General features: G+C 41.8%; 1 protein-coding gene across 1 annotated transcript; it reads right to left on the bottom strand.

Annotated features, from left to right (window-relative positions):
- Window positions 1–713: 713 nt before the first annotated feature.
- On the bottom strand, window positions 714–2,305 carry LOC126851890 (uncharacterized). Its single transcript, XM_050596224.1, has 2 exons — window positions 2,175–2,305; window positions 714–2,079 (listed from the first exon to the last, which is right to left on the bottom strand). Exons 1-2 carry the CDS (start codon window positions 2,303–2,305, stop codon window positions 714–716), a joined length of 1,497 nt encoding a protein of 498 aa, XP_050452181.1.
- Between the last annotated feature and the right edge of the window lie 10,660 nt (window positions 2,306–12,965).

Raw genomic sequence — 12,965 nt, 5'->3', positions numbered from 1 at the left:
ACAGTAACGAACGATCTCGCGCTGAAAATCGAACACGGTGTTTTTTTTTGTCGCATGTCGGTGTGTCAAGTGAGAAAACATTCGCGCTCTTCCGATTTCATAGTTTCCAGCAAGTAATAATGTTCATCGGGTAGAAGATCGATATATAATTGATTTTCGACCGTGTTAAATAGTCCGTGCGTTGTCGTTGGTGCGGGATACACGAGTTCATATTCCGTGCTCCGAGTTCATATAAATGCGGGAAGATACCTTTATCCGACGTATCTTGTAAGCCGAAAGTCTTTGGTAATTCAAATAAACGCATTGGCATATAATTAACGCTGTCGATAAATTTCGTATGCCCTATCGTTAACACGATGATCTTTGTTCCATTTAAAATTACTTTAGGCTCTAAGTTATCGCGTTTTCAATGATATGCTTGAAAATAAATTGAGCAAAGGCATTATGCGCTATGCATATGATTTGCTTGAAACATTTTGTCGTTCGTGTTGAAAAATCGACAAATTGTTTTACCAGATCATGTCGGAATATGAACTCGCGTATCCCACACCAACGACAACGCACGGACATGTCGTTCTCTTTCGCGCACTCTTCGCAAACTGTTGCGCGACGCAAAGGACGTAGGAATGTGTCTTTTTACGGTCGTCGTACCTTCGAGCATCTCATCGAGTTTCAAATCGTAAAAAACGAATGATATGCGTTCTTTCTTGCACTCATTCGGCAAGGCCGAAGTCCATGGCTTCCTCGATGGAGGGTGCGCCCGTGAGGATGTCGTCCACGTAGACATCTCGGCGCAGCGCCGCTGATCCATGGGGGAAGTGGGCTTCCTCGTCGTCGGTGAGTTGTCGCAGAGAGCGCACCGCCAGGAACGGAGCGCAGGCTAGTCCGTACGTCACGGTGTTGAGCTCGAAGGTCTGCGGAGCAGTCTGGTCCTCGTAGCGCCACAGAATTCTCTGAAGATGTCGATCCTCCGGAGCGACGAGAATCTGGCGATACATCTTCTCGATGTCGCTCGTCAGCACGAAGCGATGGACTCGCCACCGCAGCAAAACGTCTTCCAAGGCGGGCAACTGATTGGGGCCCACCTTGAGATACCTATTAAAGCTGGATCCTGAAGGAACCGTAGACGAGCCATTAAAGACGACTCGAATCTTGGCCGAGCTCCCCTTGCGCATCACGCCGTGGTGAGGCAGGTAGCAGACGGCTAGTCCTGCAGCGCCGGCAGGCTGGGCAGGGGACATGTGCCCCAGGACTTCATACTCTTGCATGAGGTCGGTATACAGCTGCTTCAGCTGATCGTCTCGGGCGAACTTGCGCTCCATGTGCCCGAGCAGACGGGCTGCGGTGCACTTCGTTCCCGCGATGTCTGGGAGCGGCAGCCTGAGAGGCAGACGCACGACAAAGCGGCCGCTGTCGTCTCGCGAATGTGTTCGGACGAAGTGGTCCTCAGCTTCCTGCTCGTCCGTGGTGGGTGGAATAGTCTTGACCACAACCTCCTCCTGTCGCCAGAATTCCTGCACCAAGCCGTGAAGGTCGTCGTCGCTGCAGCAGTGGTGAGTTTGGGCGGACCGGGTTGCGGCTGAAATGCCGACGGAACCCGACAAAATCCAACCCAGCGTTGTCCTCTGGGCCACAGGTTGCCGATGTCCTCCGCGCCGAAGACCGGGTTGCAAGATAGCTGCGCACACATTCGCACCGAGGAGAAGTTTTACCGGATCGGCTGCGAAGAAGTCCGGGTCGGCGAGTTCGATGCCGTCGATGTGCGGCCATGTGTTGCGACTCACTCGGATGCCACCATTGTAAAGCGTCAGCTGTCTGAGGATGAGCGCCGAAACCCGCAGCGGCGGACCGTCGTGCAGCGGCGTGAGCGCGAGCTCGACTCGGCCCCGTGCGCCCGTAGGTTGACCGCCAATGGCGACAGTGGATGTCGAGGCAGGAGTTCGGGCCAATTGCAGTCGCTGGACCAATGACTCGGCGATGATTGATACTTCGGATCCTTGATCGATGAGGGCTCGAGCGGTGTGAAGAACGCCTTGTCGGCCACGCAGATGCGGGCCGTCGCGAAAAGCACTGCCGACACTGCTTTCGCAAGTCGGTTCGCGGAAAGCGATGATTTGGCGACTTCGGTGGACTTGCACGCGTCGTGAAGCGTCGAGTGATGACGCGCATCGCACATCGAGCACGTCTTCTTCGACGAGCAGTCACTCATTTTGTGCTTCCCGAGACAATTGAAGCACAACTGATGTCTCTCTACGTGCTGCCGTCGCTTCGATGTCGTCTTGGCCTTGTACGCGTCATAAAACATTATGTAATGTTCTTGATGACACAAGGAGCATTGGCCGCGATTGCTTTCCGCACATGATGCACTCGCGAAGAACGTCCGGAAGTCGCGCCCGGTTTTGCGGCACTCGGTTCCGGGCGATTGCAACGACTCGACTGTGTGCAGCCGTCGGTCGAGAAACTGAATCAACTCCGCGACGGCGGATCCGTCGTGTCACCTATCGCATTCTCCCATTCTCGGCGGGATCGGGAGTCCATGAGATCGACAACGAGATGGACAAACAAGTCCTCGCCGCTCGTTACCGGTCGACCAATGCTCTCGAGGGAGCCGACGGTGCTCAAGACGCCGTGGTAAAGATTACGCAAATCTGTGCTCGATTCACCTTTTACCCGTTGAATCGCCAGGAACCTCGCGATGTACGATCGCACGAGCAGGCGCTTGTTCTCGTAGTAGTCCGTGAGAGCCTTCCACGCGCGATCAAAATTCTCCCCTGTGGTGGGCAGACTGCAGATGAGAAGTTCCGCTTCTCCCTTCAGGCACGCCTTGAGGTAGTGAAGTTTCTCGACGTTGGTAGCCGAGGCATTTTTCCCAATGAGGGAATAAAAGAGATCTCGGAAGGACGGCCAGTCCTCATATAACCCGGAGAACTGAGGAAGTTTTATCCTCGGCAAGGTCGTTCGCGGCGGCTGTGATGTTGGTGTGCCAGCAGCGGAAGCCTCGGTTCTCTCCGTGAATCTGAGACGGCGGAGCGCATCCATGAACATGCCCTTCTGGGTGAGGTACGCTTCCTCGGTTAGCGCTAGCATGTCTTTCTTGACGTAGTCAGTCTCGCGTAGGGCCTCCCAGGATGTGCCGAGCTTATCGTGGTTGAACTCGAATTTTGCCCAGTTGGTTTCCAGGGCATGGAGTCTCCACCAGCCCGACAGAAATAATGGCGGACCCCGACTTCCACAAGTTCTCGTACGAGCGTGCAATGCGCCCATACAGCTCCAATTGTGTCCGTATGGTTGAGTCCGTGTCTTTACTCATTTTTTGTTATCTTTTAGGATGTGATGACCGAAGAAGCTCCGACGAAAATCACCACAGGCACTGCACTCACTGCACCCACAGGCACCGGACAGCGAGATCCGGCTTGAAGGACCAGCAAATGTGCGCGAAAGTTAAGTGTGAACGTGCGAGCGAGCGTGCTCCGAAAAGACAAGCGCGAAATGAGACGGTCGACGGACAACCACACCCGCGAGTATCGAGACGCGATTAATTCTACGACGAATATGTTATGTACACTGCTTATAAGATTAATTGTACGTGTCATAAGACTATAATTCGCGGCAGAATTAACGAACAGCGATAAATCGTCTGTCTCGGAATAACTCCGGTAGTCACTGAAATATGCGAGTATTTCTCCACGAAAACGAATTTCTATTACTACTAGGATAGCGTGTACGCGTCGATTGTTTTTAGCGGACTGCGCCGAGCTCGGTTGTCGCTCGCTTTTATCAGGTCGTCGCCTTCTCGAAGGATCCAGAAGGTTCTCGAAATTCGTTCATTTCCGCGGACAGTTTTTCTGTGACTTGTTTGTCACAATTTCATCTGAGATCCTTCGAAAAGGGCGACGATGTTTGTTGTTGCCGCGCGTTTTCGCTCGATCGCAGAAACGCTGCCTCGCATCGCGCGCGCGGCGATGACGCGATCGCGCGGCAACAACATGCGAAGTTCGAGATTGCTGCAATGTCGAACAAATACAATGTTGAAATATACATCTAAAACCATTAAATTTTTCATTTGTGTTTGTACAGCGCGTTTGATTTCTTGAATATTACCTCGAACGGTAAGTTTTATGATTTCGCAATCTATATAAGACGAGGGAAGTTTTAATTCTATCTCGTTAATCAAGTATTTGGCGCACACGTTGACGATGGAAATTAGCTGCGCCAAATGAGCATCCACTCATCTTGCGATATCTTCCAGGCCGACGAATTAGTTTTTTGCATCACGATAGCGATGTGCGTTTTTCGTTTCTTCAACGGTGGTTGTGCCTGCTCCGTTTTTACCTCGTTCTTCGCTGATTGTTCAGTATTTTCCTTATAAGTTATTATTACAGCTGTTGTCCTGTAAGCGGTGATGAAACCGATGGAAATGTTGTTGATAATAATTGATTCTGGTCTGGTTTTCATTTAAGTATTGTTTCATCTGCTCCATGCTGATTTGAAATTGCTGCCAGGTGTCGATGTTGAAGCATATCCCATCTGCATAATTGCCCGTTAGCTTAACAGTTGGTACAAAGCAATTTTCGCTCATTGCTTGCAAACCCACGTGAATTTTTTTTAGTATAGGATGAATTTAGCCCATACGTCGTCAATAATAATAAATCGTTGTTCGTTTCTTCTACCGATGCCGGTCTTGATGTCTGATTTGCTAATATTGCGTGTGTAGATTTAACAAAATTGCTTAGATCACTGGATACTTCTTTCGTAGCAGCCATTGTAATCACTTTTTATGAAAACACTGTCACAATAACAACACTAGTCATAACAACAATGAATTCTTGTACCGAAGCCGAAAATGAAGATTTCGTGCGAGCAGACTCGAATAAATAAAGATTCGCGTTTTTCCGCGTTGCTTATATATCAAAATATAAGGAAAGTGGAGAGAAAAGTTTGCGCACGCAACTAAATAATAAAAAAATATTGATTTTTTATGTTCAAACTTGTTTGGCGAGTTAAAATTTACACGAAAAAATGTCTAGAAACATCTAGAAAAAAATTCGTTACAAAGAAAAATTTTCTAAACGGCACAAATACACCTGTAATAAATTATAAAAACGTAATGAAAAGTTATCACACTTGTAATAAATTTTTATAAATTATATTGTAAAAAATTTTACATAGTTTTGTTCCTTTTATAAAAATTAAAAAAAAAAGTTTTTGCGACAAAGCTTTTACTTTGGCATTGTTATAACAAAAATTTCTAGGCAATAAACAATGATACACGTAAATAAAAATAAAAATATCTATTTGACCAATAAAAATTTTTTTTAATTTTAAAAGAAAAATTCGAAAAATGTTTTTCTTTTTTATTGTTTCTTTATTTTTTTATTATTTCTTTATTTTTTTATTGTTTCTTTGTTTTTTATTGTTTCTTTGTTTTTTATTGCTTCTTTGTTTGTTATTGCTTCTTTATTTTTTAAACTTAAAAAAAAACCTGCAAAAACCTTTTTTTAAACCTGCAAAAAAATGAAAAATTTTAAATCTTTCAACGACATTCCGTTTTTGAAAAAAGTGGGGATATTAGTTTAAATAAATTCTCGTTGTAGAAAATATTATTTCCGAGTTTGTCATTGCGCGAAGTAACGTGCGTCGTTCCGTGAAAATAGTGATTTCTCGTATGTGCTTTTGTGTGTGTTAGTATTAAAAAAATGGAGGGACTAAAAGAAATATTATGTAAGTGCATAATTGTAAGTTCGAATTTGTCGCCTAGAATAAACAGCATGAGATATCTATCCGCGTTATCGGAAGAGTCGCTTGAAATAAATTATGCTGTTTTTCGGAGTTTTGCCTGCGACAGTTCGAACACTATATTCGCTGTATTATATCGATTAGGACATTTCGCTGATTGTGACGAATTATTGCATATCACGGATGAGATAATTGAAATTCGAGAAGCGTTCGATCATGAGGAGGAGGATGCAGGAAGTCATATAGCCTTCCTGCTAGCTAATCATCGTGAAAATCAATTAACCGGTAAAAAAATGTTTTTATTTATTTATATTAAAGTAATTGAAATTTAATTGAATACATTAGATCTCGAATAAATTTTCAAATTTATCATAATTTATAAATCAAAACACATCGGCGACTACCACACGAGCGACTTCCTCACAGTTTCGAAAACGACGAACTGAAGAAGCACCGCACGAAATGAGGGCTTCATGTAAGTTTTGTACATAAAGTTAAATATTAATTAAAAAAAAAACATTTGTCGACACTAAGTATTAAATACTAAATATTTTAGGCAGAGAACGTATTGACGGGAGCGTCCCGTTTGACTACGTTAATATTGATCACGGTCCCTATTGACCACGTTGAAATTGACCACGTTGCGAATAGCCACGTTGATATTGACCATGTTGCAATTAAACACGATCCCGATTGACCACAGTCCCGATTGACCACGGTTGCGATTAACCACGGTCCCCATTGACCATGGTCCCGATTGACCATGTTGATATTGACCACGTTTCAATTGACCACGGTCCCGATTGACCACATTATAATTGATCACGGTTGCGATTGACCTCGTTGATATTGACCACGGTCCCGATTGACCATGGTCCTGATTGACCACAATCTCGATTTATCACACACAGCACGCATTGAAATTGGGATTGTCCCGTTTGCGTACATCACGGATCGGACACGACAAAATTTCCCGATCGGACACAGACGCGATCGGACACAGACACTACACCACAGTACATGCATGGACAGGAAGCACGCGCGCGCACATAAGCACACACGGGGGATTCAAGGGAAGCCTTCGGCCCCCCTCTCGCATCCACCCCACCGGTAGGCTGGGTGGACCTCGCTTTACAACTTACAAAGTACATGCTACAGTATCCTTTTCAATGCGTGTCGTGTGTGATGAATCCGGACCGTGGTCAATCGGGACCGTGGTCAATATCAACGTGGTCAAACGGGTGCCACTCCGCATTAACGAGTACGAAAATAACTATGAATTGGATACCATAATGTCACCAGGTAAAATAAAATTTTAAGAAAATAAAAATTATTTCATTAAATTTTTAAATTTATTTAAAATTAATTTTTTTGCTTTGATAGTGCAGAGAGGAAGCGGACGAAATGAAGAAGTGTCTCCTGAAAATCAGATATTGCAGCATAATAACAGGGATGAGAATGAAGAGGATGAAGTCTTCGATGAAATTCGCGATAATGCAACTTCGGAAACGGAAGAGGTTGAAGAGAAGGAGGAATAACAGAAGCCAACAGGTACCAACAGCAGCAACAACATCGTCAGGTCGACAACAATAATTTTAATTTTGTAAATTTAATAGATTTAGTTTAGAAAAATACGCGGCGATTTAGAAGATTTGTCGTAATCGGGAGAGAAGTGAGTTTTGTGACGACCGCTACATGAAGGAGATATTTATCATTTATTAAAAAACGCGTTCCACGAAATTCATGCTTACGCAATAAATTCGTGCGAGCCTGGAGATTATGTGGGTATGTCTTTTCATTCAGCAAATTTATCCCATGGGCCAGCTGGAATATCGTTTCGTCCGGCGCGTGACTTGACTTATGAGGATATTTGGAGACTCGTGAGTTTGGCGCAGAGGGCCGGAGGACTCAATATCGCGGAACATTTCAACATTCGAATTTTTAATGTTGCAATTCCCTCGGGTCGTGGACGCGTCAAATTAATGAGCGAAGATGTTACGAAGTGCGCGATACTTAAAATCAATAATTCAGACAACTTGTGCTTCCCTCATTCTCTTATAGTAGCGCGAACTTATTGTGAACACGGAAACATACGCACGGGAGAATTATATGACAAATAGAATTTAATAAGAAGACAGAATTCCACATTACAAAATGAATGGGCATTGCAATTAACAAGAAATGCGGATATAGCGATACCGGAAGAAGATTGCGGAATTCGTGAAATCGAACGTTTCCAACATTATCTCGCCGCCGATAATTTCGCGATTATTGTATATAACTTTAATACTTTTGCTCGAGGCGGGAAGCCCATGTACAATGGAACCGTGATACTCGCTTCTCTCGGATGTGAATCAACACATAGGCTAAATATAATGTATTATGAGAATTCGCGTTATTACAATCCTATTTTAAATTTAAAAGCAGCCGCTGGTTCTCGTAATTACTGCGTAACGTGTGATATAAGTTTTCGAAACGAAATAGGGCATCGGTGCTTGAGTAAATGTTCGCAATGTTTTGCCATGCCGGCGTGTAACGATTCTAACGTAAAAATAATGCGATTCGTGTAATCGTACGCTTTACGGTGCAAAATGTTTCGAGCATCATCGTAATAAAAAATCGTATGATAGTTCATCGCTCGCAAGTGTATGTAACGTCGTACGATTTTTCAAAGAATGCTGTTAAAATGAATGCGAGACACGAATGCGGCGTCTCTCACTGTAGGTTATGCCGGTCAACACAATCACTAAATCATTTGTGCCATATGCAGCCACTTTGCAATGGGGTCAATTGCCGAACCGTTAACGTCATCGAAGTCGGTTATGACGATATCGGATATGCGCGCTACAATGACGAGCGAAGAAATTGTCGATGAAGCGGTGAATGCTCGCAAAAAGGGTCGCGTAATATTCGTTTTTTACGATTTCGAAACGCGACAAGATGAGAGGATGGAGTGTAAAAAAACATGTACCTACTGTGTAGCTCAACAGATTTGCGAAGAGTGCGTACAAGAAAATGATATGTTCGTATAATGTCGCAAATGTGGGATACGCGAATACGTATTTCTTCATGATCCGGTGAAACAACTTGTCGATTTCGTAACACGAAGGACGAAATGTTTTAATCAGATTATTTGCATCGCGCATGATGCGAAAGCGTTTGACGCACAGTTTATCCTCTAACACATTGTAGAAAATTTAAGTAAATTAGAATCAAAAATAATTTTAAGCAGTACAAAAATTATAATGTTATCGGGAAATACAAAATTTATCGACAATGCTAATTATATGCCAATGCGTTTGTCCGCGTTACCGAAAGTTTTTGGATTGGGTGACACGCTGGATAAAAGTATTTTTCCGCATTTATTCAACACTGTTGATAATTAATATTTTATATTAGACCATTACCCGACGTGAAATATTATTCTCCTGAAAACATGAATACGCTTCGGAACGCGAACGCTTTCTCGCATGTCATACGGACATGCGGCAAAAAATACCGTTTTTGATTTTCAATAAGAAATTGTTCGATATTGTCGACATACTTCGTCGAGCATGTATAGCGTTTAGGAAAATTTTCATAGATTGCGGGAAAATATGTCCATTTGAGGAATGCATAACTATTGCTTCGACATGCATGACAGTTTTTCGTAAAAACTTTTTGCGCAAAAAGGAAATAGACATTATTCCTTTTGGTGGATATAGAAAAGCTAATAATTATTCACGTAAAGCTCTACAATGGTTGGTGTGAATGGAGCGCGAACTCGGTCATCCGATAAACCATGCGGGGCATGCACGTATATCGCACGATTCATGGCACACTCGTCGATGAATATTATGAATCGACTGTTAACGAGACGACACAACGTCACATCCTATAATTTCACTGTTGCTTTTGGCACGGTTGCCCGTCTTATTTTCTTCCTAATCGCGATAAAGCGCCTTCTTCGACATCGCGATACGTGTAACTCGCATTACGAGCTCTCATTATCTCATGCCAGCTTCGACAACGGGGGTACATAATGATAGAAAAATGGGAGTGCGTTTTCGATCGTGTTGTGCGTGAGAATCGTCAAATGCAAGAGTATCTCGAAAACCATCCATTGGTGAAAGCACCACCACTCGATCCTCACGATGCGTTTTTCAGTGGACGCACGAGAAATATTGTGACTCAATACAAAGTTACGGGTACGGAGAAAATACATTACGTAGATGTATGTTCTTTATACCCGTATGTATTGAAGACAGGTGCTTTCCCAATCCGGACATCCGGATGTTTACGTTGGCGAAGAATGCGCCACTTTAATCGGTCAAAATTTAATAGCTCAAAATTATAATTTTAATTTCCTCGAAGATCTCATACGCTGTACGGTGCTGCCGCCACGCGATCTATTTCACCCTATACTCCATCGCGTACGAGGAAAATTACTTTTTGATTTGTATCGCAGTTGCTGCGAAACATTTTTGCAGGTACCTTGTACACACATCAACGCTAAAGAGCGCGAATCGAAGGTACGTGGCATGCGAATTACGTAAAGTTGTCGAAAAAGGTTATCTCGTGACATCAGTTAGCGAGATTTGACAATGTAAAGTTAGCCAATTCAATCGCACGACCCGGCAAGGTGGATTGTTCGCTGAATATATAAACACATTTTTGCAGCTTAGGCAAGAAGCTAGCGGATGGCCGGGGGAATGCGCTAACGATGATGTTGCTAAAAAATGATATCTGCGGGAATACGAAGAAACCGAAGGCACAGTATAGGTACATACAATAGATTCACTCTGTGTCAGCCCCTTTGTTCTCGATGCTAAACGATCGCCATATTGTTGGTTGTGCGCGAACTTTAATTTGAATGATGATAGATTCTAGTTAAGATAGAAATCTATGTATATCTAATTGTGAGACTTACAAAAAATGTTATGAAAAAAATTAATTTAACATTTAATATTGCTTTTAATTCATAATACTATTTTATATGTTAATAAATTTATATGATTAATAAAAATAGTAAATATAATATGATTATACACAACAAAAATATAAAGCAACAATAAGCGAAAAAAGAATTATACAATGAAATATGTAAAATTAAAAACGACGACTTTATTTAAAAAATGTGTATTTAAAAATGTATTCTTTATTGTTATATATATTACAAAATTTTAATAATAAAAATTTACAATGTAATGGACATAATTTAAGTTATAAATTGAAAGGTTCAGAGGATTATGTATCACAAATTAATAAAAATTTTAAAAGTGAATTTTTATTAAATTGTATAAATTTCATGATGAAAATGCGATATTTCTCACATGAGATTAATAAAATATCATGCTATAATGTCAAATTATATTAAAAAAGCGATTTAAAATAGATTTATATGTAGTTAAAGTATACATTAAAATATCACATATCACATGTAGCCTTCTTCGTTACTGTGGCGTTACTGGGCGCTACGTAGCCGCCATATTGTTAATTGTGCAATACGGTCATGCGCAAGGGACAACCATTATCACAATTTTCAGCAGAGTGAACCTATTGTATGTACCTATACTGTGCCGAAGGTATCGTTCTCGATAAAAGCAACATTGCGCTGAACCCCGGCTTACGTTCAGTTGCAAAATTATACCTGAATTCATTTTGGGGAAAATTCGATTAGCCATCAAATTTACTTAATACAGAGGTCGTGAGATCGGTACAGCGATTTCTAACGTTGCTAACAAGCACTGAGCAGGTGCTAATAACGATAACCGACATATTGCCCGTAAACAACGAGGTAATATATGTTTCGTGGCGATTGTTACAAAAGGTTTCGTTCCCTCACCGATAACAAATGTCGTACCAGCAGCGTACACAACGGCACAAGCACGATTAAAATTGTATGAATATTTAGAACAATTAGATCGTCGCGTATTATATTATGATACGGATTTATGCGTCTATGTAAGTACAAGTGATCCGAATGAGTACGAACCGCGTACGGGAAATTTTCTGGGCGACATGACGGATGAGTTCGAAATTTACGGACGCAGTAGTTATATAGGGGCATTCGTGTCCGGTGGACCAAAATTTTATGCCTACGTTGTTCGTACGCCAGATGAGCGAACACATAAATGCTGTAAAGGGCATAACTTTAAATTATGAAAACTCGCGGCTAATTAATTTTAATAGCATTAAAAATTTATTGATAAATAAAAAGAGAGCGCGGAAAAATGAAGAAGAGAATGGAAAAAATTTGTCTGAAACTACGATAAATCTACGTTTTAGAGCAATTCATCGCACAATGTTTCATAATCGTAACACGGGACGAAACTAAAGTATGTACATCTGTATTGCTAAAGTGTAGATTTATCGATAGCCGATGTTCACTACCTTACGGATGGATATGTATCGGAACGATAATTTCTCTTTGTCAATTTTTCTCGACTCTCATTTTTATTACTGTATTATAACAAATTCGCGTATTTTCTGTTACGTTAAGAATTAATTTTTTGTTAAATATTATATATTTATATTTAAATGTAAATAGTAATTTCATTATTTGTAATATGTAATACTTCGTATTTTTATATAAAAAAATTAATATAAATAAAAAGCTGTTTTATTTTATTTTAAATCAGTTATGCGAAAATATTTTCTCCTCGCAAACCTATCCCCGTACTCGCATGCTTCTATTGTCTCCAACGATGACGTCATCAACTACCTGCATACCATACCTCGACTGCTCGGACATCCCTATCCGTACATGTACGTATATGTTCAACTCCTTCTCCCTTCTTTCTTATCAGATAGATTATTCTGGTATATAATTTGATTTTCTTTTTTTAATAAGAAGTAAGAAGGAACGGAGGAAGGAGCAATGGGACCTGCATTGACATTGACTGACCGCTCTTCATAAATACGTCATCTAACTTTTATTTTACTAAGCTTTAAATTAGCCTAGCATATTAGGACCCAGTTGAAAAATACAAAGAACCCAGGTTCGAACCCAAGTTTTTGACTCGGATAAAATAAAAAAAAAATAAAAATAAAAAATAACTTCGTAGACGTTCACGCGTTCCTACTCTTTTTTCCACTGACAGGGGTAGTGGACAGATACTTTAAAGGGCCTAACATCTAAAGGGGGAAGACGGAGGGAGGGAGAAAAGGGAGTTTGACAGACAGGGGCCGAGGAATGGGAGGTTTGTTTTGACGGGCCATAGTGCCCATGTACTACAAGCGGTTGTAAT

This window comes from Cataglyphis hispanica, chromosome 9 (genome assembly GCF_021464435.1).
Source record: "Cataglyphis hispanica isolate Lineage 1 chromosome 9, ULB_Chis1_1.0, whole genome shotgun sequence".
NCBI lineage: Eukaryota > Metazoa > Arthropoda > Insecta > Hymenoptera > Formicidae > Cataglyphis > Cataglyphis hispanica.
Note: the sequence above shows the minus strand (reverse complement) of the source record. Positions and strands in the feature narration are given on the sequence as shown.